We start from the raw sequence: 21,677 nt of genomic DNA, 5'->3' as shown, positions 1-21,677 counted from the left end.
TCATTTTTGAGAGAGCATGAGTTGGGGAAGAGCAGGGAGAAGGGGAGACAGAGGATCCAAAGTAGGCTCTGTGCTGACAGCAGCGAGCCTGATGTGGGGCTTGAACTGACAGACTACGAGATCATGACTGAAGTAGGATGCTCATGAGCTGAAGTAGGACACTCAATTGACTGAGCCACCCAGGTGTTCTAGATTTTTTTTGAGAGAGAGAGAGAGAAAGAGAGTGTACATGTGCACATATGTGCATGTGAGTGGGGGAGTAGCAGAACAAGAGGGAGAGGGAATCTTTTTTTTTTTTTTAATGTTTCTGTTTATTTTTGAGAGAGAGTGGGGACAGAGTATGGGGCAGAAAGAGAGGAAGAGAAAAAGTCCCAAGCAGGCTCCAGACTGTCAGCATAGAGCCCTGATGCAAGGCTCAAATTCATGAACCTTGAGATCATGACCTGAGCAGAAATCAAGAATTGGCTGCTTAACTGACTGAGCCAGCCAGGTACCCCAGAGGGAGAGAGAATCGTAAACAGACTCTACTCAGTGTGGATTCAGTGCGGGGCTTGATCCCACAAACTGTGAGATTATGACTTGAGCCACAATTGAGAGTTGGATGCTTGACTGACTGAACCACCCAGGTGTACCCCCTGAGTGATTTAATCTCAGAAGTTTTATTGTGGTTTTGAATATTTAGTCATAAAGACCAGTGATTCAACTTAGGCTATTTCAAGAAATGGATTTTTATTTTTAAAATACAAGGCAATAAAAGAAATGGAAATCCAGAAGTGTTGGGATCAGGAAGTGTGGTATAGCCAGAACTGTTGGGGTAAAGTTATAAATCAGCCCAGGGTATCACTCAGGAATTCGGAAGTCTCTGTATCTTCCCTGTGTGGTGCTCTGCCATTCACATAACTCAGATGGCCTTCATTTTAGCTTCACTAGAATTCTTTTTTCCTGCTGCCACTACAGTTCATTTGCTGTTTTATATATTGCTTTTATTCCTGATTTCTGCTTTGTCATAATTTCTGCTTACCTTTTTTAAAAATGTTTGTTTATTTTTGAGAGAGAGGGGGCAGGAGGGCAGAGAGAGGGAGACACAGAATCTGAAGCAGGCTCCAGGCGGTTAGCTGTCAGCACAGAGCCCGACACAGGGCTTGAACTCACGAACTGTGGGATCATGACCTGAGCCAAAGTCAGATACTTAACCAACTAAGCCACCCAGGCCCCCCAAGTTTTGCTTACTTTTAATTAGCGTGTTTATCATGTCATGTAACTTACTCTGTCTTATATTGGCTCAGTATGTCCTCTCAGCTTAAGTCTCCAGTTCTCTTATCTCAATATTTCCTGAAAGCAAGCATCAAATTGCCTCAGTTTATTCCCATTTTGGCAGTCTTTTTTTGCATGAGAACACTTCATAGGTCAGGTACCCACCAGTTCAGGCCAGGAGACTGCTTTTGGGTAAGAACTGTTTCCTCAGCTGAACGTGTGGACTGAGAGTAAAGCCGTGTCGAATAGTGTGTTTGGTATATTGGCTAAAATGGTAGGAGACTTGGCACATTATAGGTCCTCAGTGCTCATTGTTATGTCTTTGAGGACAGCAGTTAGGAAGTACAAAGCTGTTTTAAGACTTGCAGGGTAACACGAAAGAATGTATTGTGTTTGGGGCAAGAGTCAGGAGGATTAGGCTCATTGAGGCCAGACTACTTTAGAATCATCAATTTTATATATACCTTGAAGGGAATGAACTCCTAAATGAACTGATGTTGTGGTACCTATACTATAGACATAGTTTCCTGGATATTCCCACCTGTCCACTTTCTCCTTGCCTATAGCCAACAAAACATAGATGGATAAAATTTTAAGCAGAATGTTAGTATCCCCATAAACTCATTATTACCAGCTTCAAATGGGCCCTCAGCTTTCTTATTTGCCTTCCTCCTCTTTGCTGCAACTGCTTCCCTTTACTGCTCCAACGTCCTATTTTTGCACACTCCCTATTTCATCCATCCCTACCTTCAGTAGATGACCTTGCCTCCTACTTCAGAGATCAAAATAAAAACTACCAGACAGAAATTCACTCAGTTTTCTACTAGTCACATCTAAAGCCTGCCTATTCACTTATCTTATCAGTGGATAGTTATTCCAGTTCTTTGGATCTTATCATGTCCTAACTTTTCAGAAATCTTGCACTATTACTTATCCTTTCTTTTCTCCCCCTCCTTCATTGCTTTTAAATTATATATGTATTTTTAAGTAGGATTCACACGCAGCATGTAACCTGAACACAGGGCTTGAACTCAAGGACCATGAGACCAAGACCTAAGCTGAGATCAAGAGTCAGCCACTTAACGGACTGAGCCACCCAGGTGCCCCTAAATTACTTTATTGAGATAAATTCACATATCATAAAGTTTACCCTTACTATTCAAGTTGTGTAGTGTGTTCACAAAGTTGAGTTTTGATCACCAACAATCCCTTCTTTCTTGTATATACAACTTATCCCTCTCAAGCTAGATTGTTTTCTGTATATTTTTAATTTCAGGGGGAAAAGAAAAAAAAAACTTGTTTAATACTGCACTCCTTATCCTTCATTTACCATATTTTCACTACTCTCCTTCTTAAAAAATCCTCTTGAAAGGGTTTATTTTTTCTACCTCGTAATAACTCAGTCTAATCTATCTAGATTATCTGCTCATCAGACTCAAACAGCTTTCACCAGGGTCATTGGTGACTTTTGTAGTTTTAAATCCAGTGGACATTTTCAGTCATTGTGATTTGTCAGTAGCATTGGACACTATTGTGTATGCCTGAACTACTCTTCCCTTGGATTCCATGATCACATTCTCCTGCTTTCCTTCCTTCTCTAGCAACTTCTGTTTGTTTTGGAGGCTCATCCTCTTGTATCTTTGCTACTAAATATGTCATTACTTAAAATTGAGTCTAAGGCTCTCCTCTTTCTATTTTCTTCCTATGTGATATCATCCATATTCATTGCTACAATTACTATTTAAGTACAGATAGCTTCCAGATTTGTCTATAGCCCTTACCTGTCCTCTGAGCACCAGACTAGTGTATTTAATTCCTGACTTGACATCTTATGCTTATCTCAAAGATATCTCAGAGTTAGCACACCTAAAATCCAACCCAAAGGTTCCCTCCCTCAAATCTGATTCTCCAGTATTTTTTATTTCCGTGAAATGTACTGCTATCTGTTAGATTATGCAAACCAGAAACCTAGTCATATTTGACATAGTCTTTTCACATCATTTCACATATCTAGTCCATCACTGAATTCTGGCAATATGTAATATGTAGATATAATAATGTGCCTATGTTTTCTTGTATGTGTATACATATATACATATACAGACAGTGAAAGGATAAAACAAATGTGGCAAAATGATATATTAATGGATCTGGATGTATAGGCATTTTTCTATTATTCTTGTAGCTTTTAAGTTTAAAATTATTTCAAAATAAGAAGAAAATAAAAAGTCTTATGATTTTAATGTATAGAGATAGAGCTAAAATAGATGACAATAATAGCGTAATCAGCAGGAAGAGGCAATAATAGAATGAAAGAATGGAGTAATACTCCCAACTAAAAGACAAAGAATTTCATGGTTCCTCAAAGAGTTAAACTTAGTTAAACATAGAGTTACCATATGACCAAGTAGTTAAGAAATACATGTACATGCATATTCATAGCCGTGCTACGCCAGTAGCCAGAATGCAGAAAACAGCCCAAATGTCCATTTGATATGAGGGTTTTGGGGATGAGTGTTTAAACAAATTGTGATATATACATAAAATGGAATATTATTTAACCTTCAAAAATAAATTAGCATTGGGGCACCTGGGTGGCTCAGTCAGTGGGGCATGTGACTCTCGATCTCAGGGCTGTGAGTTTGAGGCCCATCCATATTGAGTGTAGAGATTACTTAAAAATAAAAAATAAAATTAAAAAGTAAATGAATACCAGGGAGAAACAAGCCAAGAAACAGACTCTATATATATGTGTGTGTGTGTGTTTTTCCCCTTAATGTCTGTTTGTTTGTTTGTTTGTTTTGAGAGAGAACACAAGCAGGGGAGGGGCAGCGACAGAGAGGAGACACAGAATCCAAAGCAGGCTCCAGGCCTTGAACTCACAAGCCACGAGATCTGACCTGAGCTGAAGTCAGACACTTAACAGACTGAGCCATGCAGGCTTCCCAAGAAACAGACTGTTAACAATAGAGAACAAACTGATGGTTACCAGAGAAGGGGTGCAAGAAAGAGTCGGGTGAAATAGGTGGTGGGGATTAAGGAGTACACTTGTCATGATGAGCACTAGGTATTGTATGGAATTGTTGGATCACTATATTGTACACCTGAAACTAATGTAACACTATGCTTTAACTATATTGGAATTTTTTTTTTTAAAAAGGAAAAAAACCAAAAAGTAAACGATTACTGATGCTGCTAGCTGTGGATCAACCTTGGAAACAACCATAATGGTCACATATTGTATGATTCCATTTGTATGAAGTCCCCAGAATAAGTAAATTCATAGAGACAGAACTGCTGATTGGTGGTTACCAGGGACTAAGAGAGAGGGGAGACTGTGAAGAAACTGCTCAGTGAATATGGGATTTTATTTTAGTGTGGTAGAAGTGTTTTGGAAGTAGATAGAGATGATAGTTCTGTAACACTGTGAATATACCATGTTTTTAGTGCTAAATTACTTTCTGAATTTCACCTCAACAAAATGTTTTAAAAATTAAATAAGACAAAGAATGTCAGATTGGATTTTAAAAGCCTATCTCTGTGCTGCTTACAAGACACACATCTTACCTAGAAATGCAAGGGTCCAAAAATAGTCAAGGTGGTCTCAAAGAACAACAGTTAGAATGTGGTACACATGAATCTTATATCAAGACTGTGCTGAACCTGCAGTGATTAAGAAAGTCAAGGATAGATAGATTGACCATGGAACAATGGATATGCAGACACAGATACATTTTGATTTGTGGTGAAGATGGTACTGCAGAGTAACAAAAAGGAATGCTTTTCTCAAGAAATGGTGACGGGTCAGTTGTGTATCCATGTGGGAGAAAAAAATAAATCCTTATCCTCCTCACATTACACACAAAAAAGTAAAATTTACATAGAGTAAAAAGTGAAACTCTTATGGAATAAAACATCTATTATATAGCATAAAATATTTTTAAGACCTTGTAATAGATGAATTATTATTTTAAACAAAAATCAGTAATCATAAAGGAAAAGTTTTATTGGACGACATTAATATTAAAACTTCTGTTGGGGCACTGTGTAGCTCAGTTGATTAAGCATCTGACTCTTGATTTTGGCTCAGGTCATGATCTTGGGGTTGTGATATTGAGCCCGGTGGAGCCTGCTTAAGATTCTCTCTCTCTCCCTCTGACCCTCTTCCCAACTCATGTGTGTTCTTTCTCAAAAAAAATTTTTAAGAATTCTCTTAAACAGGAGAAAGAAATGATAAGATACAGAGTGAAAGAAGATATTTGCAGCATCTAAAAAAGAATTTGTCTATAGAATATGCAGAGAACTACAGATAAATAAGGAAAGGACAGCCCAATAGAAAAATGGGCAAAAGATTTGAACATGTACTTCATGAAAGAAGAAATCCTTCATTAATGATTAGGGAAATGCAAATTCAGATTACCCCATACATTAAGAACACTGACAGTACCAGGTATTGGAATGAAAACTGATTAGCAATATATACTAAATTTGGGTGAATGTATGACCTATGACAGAGCTCCTCCAGGCTTAGGTATATACTTGAGAAATGCATGAACTAATTTACCAAAACACATGTACAAGAATGTTTATGGCAGCTTTATTCATAATAGCTTTTAAGTATAAACAATCTAAGTATCCATTAACCGTGAAATGTATAAATACACCATGGAATATTCCTACAGGGGATTATTACATGGCAAAGAAAAAACATACTACTGCTACATCTAACAACATGGATGAATCTTACTGTGTTGAACAAAAGAAGCTGGACACAAAATAATGCATATTGTATGATTCCATTTCTGTACATTTCAATAAAGGCTAATTTGTTATGCAAAGAAGCCAGGATTGTGATTATCCCCGGAGAAGAGTGGAACATCGTGACTGCATTACTAATAATATTCTATATATTGATCAGAGTAGTTGTAGGTATTTGTTCATTCTGTGATACTTCATCAAACTATACACTTACATAGTTCATACTGTGTATATTGATACTTAATATACACCTTCCCAAGTTTAACATTCAAACCATTGATTACCTTCTGCCGTGCATCAGTTGAATGTTCATTTTGGATTTTTATTTTCCTACTTTTATTTCCTTTCTGCATTGATTTTGTTTCCTTACAAATTTTTCTTAGTTTATCAACTCTCTTGAAATTTCATCCATTTTTTTCTGACATTACTTACTGTTCTGTCTTTATGGCCTCATGCTTCTGTTTCATAGAAACAATCTTTTTTGCATATATCTATATATTTTTGTATTCTGCCAAGTATGCCAGATAATTCATGAAAAGGGCGTGTATGTGTGCATGTGCATGATCATTTTCTTCTTTCTTTATAATGTTCTTTACTCAGTAGCCTTTTTATTAAAATCCTGTTTGTTGGCTCCTTCCCTTCACACCCTCATCCTCCCTTGAACACGATGAAATCCATTCAAACTTATTTACAGGAATCATACAAGATTGTTCCCCTCCTCTTTTTAGTAATGTTCAAATCCTCTTGAAATCTATATCTCAAGAGTGAATTGGGTGTCCATTGTGTTTGCCACTCACTTTATGGCCAACAGGCCAAGAGCTTTGCTGTGTTAAGTTCTCACTGTTTACTTCAGTGAATCACATAACCAAAAACCCACAACTGCCAACATACATTCTACTCAGATTATCGCTAGAATTAACCTATTATTTCGATTCTTGGATGATATCCTACACAGACACACACACACACACGCAGAGCATTGCTGCCAGTTGTCTTACTGTTTGGTCCTTTGTTGATTCCTTTCTGGAGTCTTAGTCACTGAAGTATGTAGAAAGATGGTAGTCAACGTTCAGTACTCTGATCTCCGTAAACAGCAGCATTCATCTAACAGAGCAACAAATATTTAACATTCTGATTCAGACAGATCCTAAATATCATGTTAGAATGTACAATGAAGGTCTGTTTCATGAGAGAAAACATAGATTGGCCTTTCCTCAATTTGGAATATTTTAAAAGGAGGTACTCACAGTTGGAGTAAGAAGCTATATTGGTGGACTCATAGCCAGACTATTTTGAGCGGAAGTCCTGGTCCTCATTCTTTCGGTGAGTGCATTGTTGGCTGTGTGTTAAGTTAAAGCCACCTAACTAGCACAGATCAGCTCATCTGGGTGTCAGCATCAGGTACTGGGGTAGTGGATTTGGCTAGAGGCAAGTATCAGACTTAGAAGCTATAATTATTACAGAATAAGAATGAGTCACCTTGATAAACTGCCAGGTCTTATCTATTTAGTCATCAAATTTTAGGGTTACAGATGGTAAGCAGAGAATAGGTGAAGTCCTCCCTTCCCCCTCACACTGTAATAATATATTTTTTCCTTATGTAAAGATTTTTTGGGGGTAGAAATAAATAAAACAGCATTGTAGTTTTAAAAAAGAAGGCACAAAGGGAAAGTCTCTCTGAAATCCAATCTTCTAGAAATTTCTTTTGCTAACATTTTGGTATGGCATCTACCCAGTTTCATTATTTGAGTATAGTTGTTTATATTCTATATAGTTTCAAAACCACAAGTGGAATCACGTTATGCATTCTGCCATAAATGATAATACCTGTGCTTGGATCTGTGGCAGTTACTTTGTATGTATTTTCTCATTTAATCCTCATAATCACCATATGTTGAATTGGAGTTATACCAATTTTACCAAAACAAAAATTAGAGATGTTAAGTAACTGTCCCAAAAGTTCACAGGTAGAAAGTGACAGAGCCAGAATTCAAGCCCTGGTCTTTTTGATGATAAAATCCATATTCTTTTCTTTATTTATTTTTTTAATTTTTTAAAATGTTTTATTTATTTCTGAGAGCGTGAGCAGGGGAGGATCAGAGAGAGAGGGAGACACAGAATCTGAAGCAGGCTCCAGGCTCTGAGCTAGCAATCAGCACAGAGCCGATGCGGGTCTTGAACCCATGAACCTTGAGATCATGATCTGAGCCGAAGTAGGACGCTCAATCGACTGAGCCACCCAGGGACCCCTTCTTTTCCTTTTTAATTTTTTTTAATGTTTATTTATTATTTTGAAAGAGAGACAGTGCGAGTGGGTGAGGAGCAGAGAGAGAGGGGGAAACAGAATGGGAAGCAGGCTCCAGGCTCTGAGCTGTCAGCACAGACAGCTCCCCACAGAGCTGTTAGATCATTACCTGAGCCGAAATCGGTTGCTTAACCGACTGAGCCACCCAGGCACCCCGACAAAACCCATATTCTTAACTTTTATTTCATTGTTTTGAACATGCTTTTTTCACTTAGGAGTTCATTTTGGACGTTTTCCCATGCAAGGGTATGTGCAGATAGGTCTTGTTTAAATGGATAAAAACTGTTCTATTAATGTTCCATAATTTATTAGCAAAGCTCTAGTTAATGGATTTTTCCATTGTTCCTAATCTGTACCTCTCTTTTTGTTCTAGCACCACACTATTCTAATTACTGTAGCTTTATTGTTTAATACATAGCAATGTAAGTCACATATTTTTCTCTCTAAATATTTTTTACAAACAGCTCATTTTTTAGAATAATGATATATTCAGCCGATAATGTTCTCCAATATCCCTGTTATAATTTTAACTAGAATTATGTTAAACATTATAGTGGCTAGAATTTTTATCAGCATGGTGTTGATCAGTATAGATGAATTTTGAGTGAGGGTCTGGCTGAAACAAGTTTTAAGTTAGTCTTCAGGTGTGGGAGTCCATGGACCCAGAACATTTACTTAATTGGCTGTTTGAGGGGCATTTGAGTATTGCCAGAGTCACTCATAACCATGGGTTTTGGCTTTGTGGATCATGAATCCTTTGTAAAAGCATTTGGAAGACATGTGCTGTCATCCCTCAAAGGCACATAAATATAGAACTTCACATACAATTTTAGCGTCTTAGGGAAACCTGAAATCTACTTATGGGTCACAGATTAATAATTTTTGGTATGGAAACTGAAGAATACCAGAACAGAGAAAAGTTGCATGTAGTCTTGGAGCGTCAATATGTTATTGTGTGCAAAGAAAAATATTTTTGTGAGACATGGATTGATAATCAGGTATTAATACCCAAATAGTAGGAATGTTAAATTTCCCTGATGACCTTGGACCAAGAATAAGGACTTAGAATAACAACCTTGGGAATCACCATGCTAAATAAGGAGCACTTAGAAAGAAAGGCAGGAAGATAAATGGGCAGTGTGATTGGACAGCACATGAATTTTTGAGTCTCTTAGATCTGAATTTGAATCTTAGCTCTGCCACTTACTAGCTCTGGGAATTTAGGCAAGTCACACATTCTCCCTGAGCCTAAATACCTAACAACTGCTGTTAACAAAAATAATAAAAATACATTAAAAAATAGAGCATTTCTTAAGTTAAATATGAGACTATTAGAAGAGTCAAAGCAGATAGGTGAGGAATTCAAGGTGAGTTTGGATTTTCTTTGCAGTTAAAAGATAATTGTTTAGTAAAAACTAGTTCTTGCAGAATGTTAAGACTAGAAACCTGTATTGAGATTTCACTAAGAAAGCCAGTATTTTTGGTAAAACTTCAGAAATTTGAAGAAAAGGACTAATGAATAATATTCAGATTGGAGAGATATATATGTGCTTTAAGGGAATACCCAAGAGAATATATTGTCATTTTGTAAATGACTGGTATTTAATCTTTTAACAGTCATAATAACAATGGCAACAGATCATATTTAGTGAAAATTTACCCTGTGCAAAACACCTTATATGCATTATCTCACTCGATCTTCACAACAACCCCAGGAGTAGATAGTCATCATCTATGATTTATTAATAAAACAATAGATCACAGACCTGGTAAATTGTAAACCTAGGATTTATTTTCACATTTAAGAATTAAGCTGTTAGCTCTCCAATTAGTGTATTCACATCACTACAATATAACCAAAAAGTTCAAATATCCAGGAATTTTTGCATAATCTTCATTATGTATATATGGTTTTAAAAGTGAGGACTTTGTTAAAGTTATCAAAACAAAAGTTATCCTCCTATATCTATATTTCTACGTAATGATGCTACTAAAGAAATTGTGAAATCCTACTGTAACTTCTGATGTGTCAAGCATTAGGTGCTTTTATGCTTTTATTGTATTCCAAATGGTTAGAAGTAGGTTAAATGTGTAATATTTTCTCAGTTAACCGTATTCAATTAACTGGAACCTTTTACTGTTCTAATCATAATTAATATATGTGTTTATATATAAACATAAGAAGAAATTTAGTTCATGAAGTATTGTATACAAATAAGTCCAAATGTTTTCTTTAATCTGATTAGAAGTTTTTCAGACAAGGAACATAAAACATCTTTTAATTTGTTGCTAAAATTAAAATTAATTTTTATGTAAGAAAAACAGTACATCACATCCATATAATGATCATTTATGTAAAATAATCTTATCAGAGAGTGATCTTTTTTATTTGTCTTAAACAAACTGGCACTTTTTAATAATCTAAGGTAGCTTTTCTTGGCTGTTAAATCTTTTATGGGGATAATTAAGAGAGTACTGAGTACAAAATAAAATATTTTAAATTTTAAAATTCAACTCGTCAAACATTTGGTTATAATCTATAAATAGTTTTTGAAAGATTTGAAAGTGGGGGTGCCTGGGTGGCTCAGTCGATTAAGCATTCAACCCTTGATTTCGGCTCAGGTCATGATCTCATGGTTGTGAGATTGAGCCCCCTGTCAAAAAAAAAAAAAAAAGTTTGAATGTGGCATTAGTGAATATACTGTTTGAGAACTTTAATTATGAGTTAATTCTCTTTAACTAAAATTTGACCATTTCTAATTTGTAGTTTAATATGTTGGTGTGAGGGGGAAAAAACTAATGCCAAAAAGATTTTTTGATAAGTTTTCTGTGTCTACAGTGATTGTGTAGTTAATTTAAAATGAAAGAGAAATACTGAAATTCCTTCACTAGTGATCAGCACTTACTGAGGCCCGTTGGTTTTGTGTTTATAGTTACAAAAGTATTTTACACTTTTTATATGATTAAAATTTAATTTCCTTCCTTATTTTTGGTTTGGCTTTCTTCTGTCTATTCTCTTTTATTTCTTTAATTGAAAAAACTAATGGAACCAAATATAAGATGGTACCACTGTTTTCTCCTTTTGTATAATCTTGTTGCGTGTCTCTACATAAGCTGTTCTGGCCACTCATCATAGTAACCAGCTGGGCCATTTCACCTGCTGGAGCCATTAAAGAGGACTCTCTCCCCCTAGATTAATCCCCTCCGACATTAGTTTTTTGCACTGACAACTGGAGCAGGCATTCAGAATTTGCAGGTGGCCAGTGTGACGCACATAATTGCCTACAATTTTAGGCAATGAATAAAAATGGTCTACATTACTTGTCAAAGGTTGTATATGCAGTGCCAAGTGAGATCTATGGGAAGCCTTTTAGGGTTTAAAGAACAGTTAATAGCAAGGCTGCACAGGGCTTTTTTAATCATAATGCATTTGTAATATAGCACTTTGATCTTCTCCTTGTAGGAAATGGTGTTACGTTAGCCACTTTTAAACATTTATGAGTGAAATTCAGTTATAGAAGAGTAAAAGTGATTATTCTTAAGCAGAACATGTTAGATTTCATTAAAAGTTTTCAGCTTGCCCCTTCCTTGTTAAAATCTGTGGGAAGTCCTTTTCCTGGAGAGTTTCAAATCAGGATCTAAGGACATAGGGCTTTTTCCTTATTTTTCCTGTTGGTAACAGCAAGATTTGGAAGGAAGGTATACTAAATACTGAGGTAATTTATACAAGTAGATATTTATAGAAAAATAACTGATTTGTGGTAAATAAATCGATGAAAACCCAAGAACTCTATTACTGATTATTGTGTTACCATAAAATTTTGAGAAATGCATATTTAAAACATATCCATAAATTATCTTTAACAACAACAACAAAAAACCAGATGACTCTCAAATGCACTTCTTCTGGAAGAGCTAAGTTTGACCTTTCAGACCCAAGAGCCTTTTATTAACACCTGCCTGTAAGAAGAACCTTGCCACACGCAGCTTTTAGATTCAGAACCACAAAACTGATGAGGAAAGACTTGAAGGGTTCAGTTTGTGTCACTTGCTGTTTGCCGTTTCCATTTCACAGATGATTAATCTTTCTGTGAAGAAAGGCTAGAGAAACAAAGCACATTGGGCTCTTCCTGCAGTTACTCCTTCTGAATGCACACTAGCTTGCTAACTAAAAGGCCTTTAGATTTCCAGCAGAGAGAGATGTTCTGAAAGTGAATGCAGCTGGTTGGAGGTCACCAGTGCAGGGCTNGGGGACAGGAGAAGTGGGCAGGAAGAAGGTGTTGGCAAAAAATTAATTCAGAATTAGAAAGGTTTTGGTCAGCTGATTTAATATTTTAGAGGGTAGATCATCAATAATAGGCTCAATTTCGTCTATTTTGTTTGTTTTTCTTTTTAAGGAAAAAAGTATAATTCAGTCTCTTTCCAGTATTCTTCCCTCCCTCCATTTTCTAATAGCATGTTTATCTTGCAAGTGGCATCCCTAGGTGATGTTGAAATGTTATTAACTCTCATAGTCTTTGGTGTATGTAAATTGTCTTGAAATTTTTAAGACTCTTACTAATTGTGCTAATATTCCACATTTTATATATTCAAATGTTAATAGCAAAAATGTTTCATTGATATGTAGTTTTTTAATGAGGCATTGAAAAAAGATGATCTGTGATTTAGTTCCCCTTTCATATAAAATTGACTTTTTATTGTGAAGATTTGAAAACTGTTAATTTTACTATTTAGTATCTAAATGTATAGTGTCCACCCTGTATTTATTTTTTTTCTCAATCTTGTATAGGATATAATGTGCAAAGTCAAATCCTGGGTTATAGATCAAAAGAAACCTGTTCGCTTCTACCATGATTGGAATGACAAAGAGGTAAGTTACAAACTTCGTGCCACCTATTTCTGTCTTGGCTTTGATTTCTTAGAGAATGAATTAGAGTTGTCATTATTTTATATTTTATTGTTATTAATATCCAGATAAACTTTATTTCTGTCAATGATTGCTTGTTCCCAGGCTTGTTGTTATTTTTCCCCCTACTTCTGTTATTGCATAACAGCAAATCTTTTACAAACAGAAATTATGAAAATGGCTACCTGTTTAAAAAGAGTTTACTTTCAAGTTACTTAGTGACTTACTCAGTATTTGCTCCACTTTTTAAAAGGATTCTTTCTCTGTCTCCCACTTTAGATTGAAGTGTTAAATAAACACTTATTTCTGACTTCAAAACCAATGGTCTACTTGGTTAATCTTTCTGAAAAAGACTACATTAGAAAGAAGAACAAATGGTAAGTTTTTCCTCCTGGATATGTTCAGATGTGTCGTATTTGTATCTATACGCACACATGCGCGTGTGCGCGCACACACATGAACTTACTGCTATGTTAGATTTTAATATTTTTCTCATTATTAAAAAGCTTAAAATGTATGAGAAAGCTTTGTTTGATGGTTATATTCTGAGATGAATCTCCTAACCTACACTGAGAGAACTTAAGAAAAAACAATTAAATTAGGCAATATTGAATCATGCGTATTCACTTATTAAATTTAAATTTAATAGACATTATTGTTTGTTTCCTTTGCAAAATGAGAATAATGTAGTTAAAGCAATAATAGTTTTTAAACTAGGAATTTCTAACTGTTGATATTATATGTGGCTTTAAAATATCCACTTGAGATTGTAGCGGGCATAAATTTTAAAGTACGGATTAAATGCTTAAAAATATTTTTTTAAAAAAAACTGTGCGGACGTAGGGTAGAAGAAGATCAAGTTTCTGTTTCAAATATTTTATAGTGTACGAAGGTAAAGACTATGCATTCATGTGTTGATTGTCATTTTTGACATGTAACCCAAATGTGCAGGGTTTCCTTCATTCACAAATAGCTTCAAAAAATCCTGTGTGCATGTAACATGTAACATGTGGGCATGTGTGCATTCAGCACTGTGCTCACTTTGATTTGCCTCACTGGACCCTCAGTGCCTTGTACTATTAAGTCATACAAACAAATCAAAACTATCCAAAGCAGAATATCTGCGTTCTCCTAAAATATATTGTTGGTTTTTCCCTGTACTTCATTAAGTACTTAGATGCACATGGTTTCAATTTTCCATTAAAAATTCTCATTTCCATATGATATCAAAGAGTGAGAAGCTTTAAACTGAAAAATAAACATTCATAGACTGGAAGCCAAAACAATAATTAATGTCAGATGGTTAACTCCAATAAATGATTAGAATAAATTCTGTGAAATTACTGCAACTAAAAATGCCCTGTTGATATTACTTTAAGACATTTTGTGTTCCTGAAAGTGAATTTGTCTTCTTTATTGGTAGTGTTCTAGAAAGCATAAACTTTGTATGAAAATTGAGTTCTACCTGGTCAGTACCCTCCAGTAGATAATTAACTTTAAAATGATCAGTTCTGCCTTGTTCCAAATTCTTATAAATTTGATGATTAATGTGTTAAAAATTGTTACCTTTGGGAAGGAATTTTAAAATTTATTACTTGACCTCAGTTAATAAATCTTATTGTAGCATGAATGGTAAGGTTTCCTGAGGCTTCATGAAACAATACAGACATCAAAGTTTACATGAAAAGGGATGAGTCAGTTTCCTTGCCCAAAGGGGCTTCTCACACCTGTATTTGGATGATTACAGGTAGAACTCCCTGGCTCTAATTGTATAGTAAATACCATTTCCCAGACCCTAATGGTAGACAGGCTGCTTGGGAGACGCCAGTCTGTGATTTAGCTGTCGCCAGACACCCCATGTTTTTTGTGAGACCAGTTGTGATGATGATATGGTTATAGCCAATTGAAAGCAAACTCTTGTCTAAGTAGCAAATTTTAATTTATAAAAATGTAGAGGTATGGGTGATCCTATTTATAAAACCAAATTTTAGATTTTATATATAACTAATGATCTGGTTTGGGGTTGTGTGCATGTTTGGTGGGGAGCGGGGGATCAGATCTTGTGGAAGTTAGTGTAATTGTAGCTGAAAGATCAAAGACTGGGTAACTGAGTGATGTTCCAGAAGAGAATTTACCACATAGCCATTTTCTGTACAGTTTCTGCCGCCTGCTGTTCCTATTTTCCCTCAAGCTAGCCATTGACTACCCCCTGTGCATCCCTGCTCGTAAAAAATGATTGAGGAAGTATTTGTCATGTATTTATGAGTGGGAAACATTGTGTGATAGGGAATGGCATCTACTGGAGCCAGAAAGATTGCCATTTTCCTTTCATTCAGCCACTCTGCTACAGCTTTAAATCCTCTGTTTATGCAACATAGCCTTTGTATTAAAGTACAGAATAAATTTTTATTATGAAGGATATGAACACTGGGTTTTCATCATTTATAACACTGCAAGCAGATGTAAATAGTTAAGATACATTTTAACCACTAAATCCTTTTAATTTGTGTTAGCATCTCGTTTTTTTGGAGTGTTTATATCTAAGCTCCATTTGCATTTGTTGCTCCTTTAGCAAAAGAAAAAGTTTTGTTTTTTAAGGTTATTATATAATGTCACTGTAGCAAATGAAGACTGATGCAGGAATAAGTATTTTCATGGGTCTTTTAGATCTAAAAAACTATTTTAAATGATCAGGAAAGAGGAGGAGGAAGGATTTGTGACTTGGGCCATGAGAGGAAAACTAAAACTATATTTTAGCAGGTCACCATTTCAGACGTAATGAACATTTTAATTACAAGTTAGAGTTCACTTTAAATTTAAATGGTAACATTGTTTTTCAATCCTAGAAAAGAAGAAAGCACTTTGAAAGATAAGGCTATTGTGTTTTTGAGTAGGTATATTGACCTTTCCAAAGAAGTAGAAATTGGAATGACTCCAAGCATCTACTCACTGGTTTTAACAATGTTGAATTAGTCATTTTGTTGATTTATGATTAAGACCAAGCCCCTTGAAGAGAAGCTGTCATGGCAGCCAGGTTAGTTACAGTTGTGTTATGATCAGATGACAGTAATCAAGGTCAAAAAGGTTTCTTTTTTATTATTACAAATTGTTGTTCTTTGAATGAATGAAACTATGTAGAAGTTGTTATCTTGGTGGATGCCAGTGAATTTTGAACATGAGGATTTCATTTTTTAAATACGATTTGTTGTTACTATAACTAAGATTGTACTTTATGCAGTATTTTCATTTGAGATTGCCTACTAAGTTATGGTGTCAAGCAGGTACAGGACACCAGAACTGTCAAACCATTCCTTAATTAGGGGTTTAAATTTAAATCTTTGCACCTTTGCTGCTCTGTAAGTAGTATATGCCATCCAGTTATGAAATCAGTAGAGCAAACTAAATTTAGATATCTTGTATACCTACATAGCTCCCAATTGTGTTTTATTTTTGTGTTCTCTTATCCCTATCTTTCTTGAAACTATTGGTAAAGGATCATTCCATTTTATTGCTTATTATCCTATGTGTTAATATTCAACTGGAAAATAGAGCAAAAATTTAAGGAATTCATGCTTCTGATGTGCGTGTGTGTGTGTATAAACATGTATATTTGCATATGCCTTGGTGAGCTTGTGGTCACTAAACATTACTCTTTGACTAATATTATATGAATCAATTAATCTGGGTGTTGAAATTAATTCCAGATAAGTAGACAAATATATGCTTTTTTTAAGCTGTTGTGTCATCAAGGGCAGTGTTTCAGTTTCACTAAATGAATTTTAAGTAGAAAAAGGTTTTATTCTTACTATTCTGTGATTCAGTCCCCTCACCCCCACTTTTCTGTCTTTGTTAGTTTTCCACATAATTTGTATGCAAGAACTAAAAATAGTTTGGTGATACTATACATGTGTGCCTGGTTAGGAGGAGAATAAATCCAACATTATCTTGTTTTCTTGAATTGTGTGTGAGAATTACAGGTACTGTATCTCAGCAACTGTGCATGAAGAAGGAAGTATGACCATTTTTTACGTATAATTTTGTATGTCTGCATACCTGTCTATATACACATAGATACATATGTACATACATATATCAATAAATATAAAACTTCCTGTAAAATTATTCTAAGAATTCATCAGTTTCTGAGAAGATTATTTATTGAAGCTAGAAATTTATGCTGCTGTGGAAAATCACATTGTTATACGTTTGATTTACTTGAAATAGATAAAATGGGAATAAGTAATTATTCTGAAATGGTCATTTTAGTTTAAGAGCTTCTCAGGAAGATTTGAAATTAGGTTTAATTCACATAAAGTTTTCAGGAACATACCCTATTGTGCAAGACTCACATGTATGAGATTTTTAAATGTGTTCATCATCCACTAGTCTGGCAAAGGAAAAGCCCTGAAATATCCATGCAGCATCTTGGGGAGGTTATAATTTCTATTTTTTATCACTTGTGGTTCGTATAGTTTTGGGGGGTTGTTGTGTCTCCTTCATCTTGAAGTACCTAACACTGTGAAGCGTATGCGGATACTTTACTTACTCTGAGTAACTAATTGCAATCACAACATAATGCTGGTAGGTTTATTTTAACATGTGAGGGGATTTTTAGCTGAATTAAATTTTATGAGTGATAATCTGTAATGGTTTTCATAAATCAAATACTTTTTTTTAATGATGATGCCTTTATGAGGACTGGTGCTTAATTTGCTCCTTTGACAGATAATGAAGGGCTGATAGGACAGACAGGTCAAGAGTATTCTGGGTGTCTAAACCAAGCAGATTTGTTTTTAATATGGGATGGATTAAATTGGTGAACTTCTCTACAAAATATTCTTAATTTTACTTGTTATAAATGAATCTAAAAATTGTCTTAAAGAACCCTTCATTTTAGTCTTTTGTTTTTGCTGCTAGATGATTCTCACTTGCTGCTTTTCTTATTTGTGTTATGATAAAGCTTTGTAACACTATCAGATATACTGCAAATTGGGATTTCAAGTCATTTTTGGTGAATGGATTTTGTGGAATTACTTCGGAACTTCTTAATTCAGAATCTTGAGAGTTAAGAAGAATACACTAGAGCAAAACAATTTTTTTTATTTACAAGAGATAGAACTCTAAAAGAAGTGGGAGAGATTATTGCCCATTCAACAGTCTTTTTACTTGGAATGATCTTTAGCATTGTACATATATGTACATGTAATAATGCCTGTAAATTTCTGGTTTTCATTAAATCGATTTTGGTTGCCCTTTCAGCAATTTCATATTCTTATCAAATGATGTTAGGGCCCTGGAGTGCTTAGTCATAATGAAACCAAATAACACCTCTGATGCCATATCATGAAAAAGATAATTATAGAAGAAAGCACATCTTTTTGTAGGAATATAATGCTGTTGACCCACCATACTGTGTATTTTAGGAATTTGTCTTGGCTTATTTGCATTTTTGCTCACGACTGTTTATAGACAATAATTTCTATTTGCAAAATGGTTCACTGAAGTTGAGAAAGTCATACTTTTGGGAGGGTCAACTGTTATTTTCATTATCACCATCTGTTGTTTTACTGATATATGAGTGATATAATTTGTCAAATATATCATTTATCTTTTTTTTTCAAGTAGTTGAAGAATTTTACTGCATATAGTAGGAAAACATTTAATAAAATTGTTTCTAGCTTTGAGAGACTAAAGCTCTTTAAAAAAAAAAGAGTTCTCTTACCAGAGAGTAGTTCTATAGAGGGACGGGTGAATTAGGTGATAGGGACTAAAGCATGCACATCTCACCCTGAGCACTAAGTAATGTATAGAATGGTTGAATCACTCTGTTGTACAACTGAAACATAACACTGTATGTTAACTAGAAATAATTTTTTTTTAAAAGGAACAAATAAAATGTTTTCCATACAAAACAGAAACAAACAATTGTTCTCTAGGATTTTCTTATATGAAATTAAAATATATATTCCCCATACATGCACACACATATATAATCCAAGAAATGAAAGGCAAAGTTTGACTTATACAGTGTTTTTCAAGTTGCAAATGATTTTTTAAAAGTTTATTTATTTATTTTGAGAGAGACAAAGACAATGGGAGTGGGGAGGGGGCAGAGAAAAAAAGAATCCCAAGCAGGTTCCGTGCTGCCAGTGCAGAGCCCAGTGTGGAGCTCGAACCCACAAAGCCACGAGATCATGATCTGAGCTGAAACCAAGAGTCAGATGCTTAACCAGGTGCCCCAGTACCCCAATAACCCAGGTTACCCAGTATTTATTATTTAAAAAGCCTTTCAAAAAAATTCCATTGTGATCTCCTGTATCTCATTTTCTCTCTTTTTGAATATATGTAGGTGTGTGTGTTGGAGGTGAGGCAGTGAGTTAGTAAAGAATTAAGATCGTCTCTAAGATTCCCTTCCAGTGCTAGAATTTTGTGGTTTTGATGAATGAGATTTAGCAAATTCACAAAGAAAAGATGCCTATGCAAATATCTAGTACCTTCTCAATCCTCATGTATAGGTTTGTCATGGTAGGATTTGTTCTAACTGAAACTATATAGAGCATTTCTAAGGTTGCAAATACCCAATTTATGAGGAACTTTTCTGGCTGGGTTGGAGATAAGACCTGGTCGTCTTCTACTCTGCCCCTCTTTTATATCTCTTCCCCTTGAAAATAAGTCTTTTCTGGGTCTCACCATGTTCCCATCTTTCCTCTTAGTGGGCAGCTATTCTTTGGCTAGAATGAGGACAAAGTAGAAATAAAACCTCTTTGTAGAATTGGCATATCTATATTTGAGGGTAGTTACATTACTCAAACTATTGGATCTCCTTATTTTAATGTGACCTAGAAAACATTTCCCCATCAGAAACAGTAGATAATGAAATGCCCTCAAAAGCTTCTTAATTCATAACATAGTAGAAATAGTGCAGTGTGGGTGAGATATTTTGGTATCTGTGACCATTTTTACCTCCAGTTTTTAAATTCTCCTTAAAAATATGTTCCAAAATAACTGACTTGGGAACTTTGAATATACCCCTGTCTATAAAGTTTGTGGCTGTACATTCGTATCCATTCAGTCTTTTAAATGCTTTCATAAGAAGAGAAATTAATTGGGGCGCCTGGGTGGCTCAGTTGGTTAAGCATCTGACGCTTGATTTCAGCCTAGGTCATGATATCAGGGTTCATAGGATGGACGCGGCACTGTGTCCACAGCTCTGTTGGGTTCTGCGCTGATAGCACAGAGCCTGCTTGGGATCCTCTCTCCCTTTCTCTGTCCCTCCCTCCCTCATGTGTATTCTTTCTCTCTCTCAAAATAAATAAGTTTTAAAAAGAGAGAAAATAGTTTCATAAAAACTGTGATCATGATTATAAATTTCAAATTTACGTTTCTTATGAAGCCTGAACTCATTGAAGAACTGGGTACTACTATGTTTCCTTTTTCCTTTTCTAAGCAGATAATCATTGAGCCCTTCTGTGTGTCATGTACCATTCTAGATGGAAAACAGAAAGAGGCTTTGCCTCCCCCTAAGTCTTTTAGTCTAATGGGATGATAACCAATGAACAAATATTTAATGTGTTAGGAGATGATTGAAACAATGAATAAAAATAAAGCAGGGTAAGAAGGTGTCACTTTAGTTAGAGAGTCAAGGAAGAAGGCCTTTTTTGAAGTAAGGGAGTGAGCCATGAGAGAATTGAAGAAAACTCAGTCCAGGGAGAGGGAACAGCAAATGCAAATGCATGCACGACAGAGCACTGAAAAAGTAAAATCTGAAAACAACTGCTTGAAAAGAACTTTGTAAATTCTTATTCATTGCAATTAAATAGATTTTTTTTTAAATTTTTTTTTTAATGTTTTATTTATTTCTAGGAGAGAGAGAGAGACAGCGTGAGCAGGGGAGGGTCAGAGAGAGAGGGAGTCACAGACTCTGAAACAGGCTCCAGGCTCTGGGCTGGCAGTCAGCACAGAGCCCGACGCGGGGCTCGAACCCACGAACCGCAAGATCATGACCTAAGCGAAAGTCGGACGCTTAACCGACTAAGCCACCCAGGCGCCCCAACAATTAAATAGATTTTTAAAAACATATCCTAAATATGTTGTAAAAGTGAATTCAGGGTTTTAAGAGTAGCCATCATTTATTTTCTAGTTTGTGATATTTCATTTCTTATAGTCCAAAAAGATTTTAGTGTTTTAAACAGCCTTTGAATTTCATCTTTTCTTTTTCATGCTTGTCTAGTAGCTTGCTAAATCACACTACCATTCACAAAACACTTCTTTTAAAAGTCCCTTAATGGGGGGACTCAGTTGGTTAAGCATCCGACTTCAGCTTAGGTCATGATCTCATGGTTCGTGGGTTCAAGCCCCACATTGGGCTCTGTGCTGACTGCTCAGAGCCTGGAGCCTGCTTTGGATTCTGTGTCTTCCTTTCTCTCTGCTCCTCCCCCCAACCTCTCCTCCCCC

General features: G+C 35.4%; 1 protein-coding gene across 2 annotated transcripts in view; it reads left to right on the top strand.

Moving 5' to 3' along the window:
* OLA1 (Obg like ATPase 1) overlaps positions 1-21,677 on the top strand; it is a 163,691-nt gene that overhangs the window by 101,671 nt on the left and 40,343 nt on the right. For both annotated transcript variants that reach the window (XM_077751196.1, XM_077751197.1), the window contains exons 6-7: positions 13,107-13,187; positions 13,503-13,600. In XM_077751196.1, coding sequence (XP_077607322.1) covers positions 13,107-13,187; positions 13,503-13,600 — 179 coding nt within the window. The remainder of the gene's footprint in view (positions 1-13,106; positions 13,188-13,502; positions 13,601-21,677) is intronic.

The sequence above is a fragment of the Crocuta crocuta genome, unplaced genomic scaffold, assembly GCF_008692635.1.
Source record: "Crocuta crocuta isolate KB4526 unplaced genomic scaffold, BGI_CrCroc_1.0 scaffold219, whole genome shotgun sequence".
NCBI classification, from domain to species: Eukaryota; Metazoa; Chordata; class Mammalia; order Carnivora; family Hyaenidae; genus Crocuta; species Crocuta crocuta.
The sequence above is the reverse complement of the archived record's forward strand: the minus strand, read 5'-3'. Positions and strand labels throughout refer to the sequence as shown.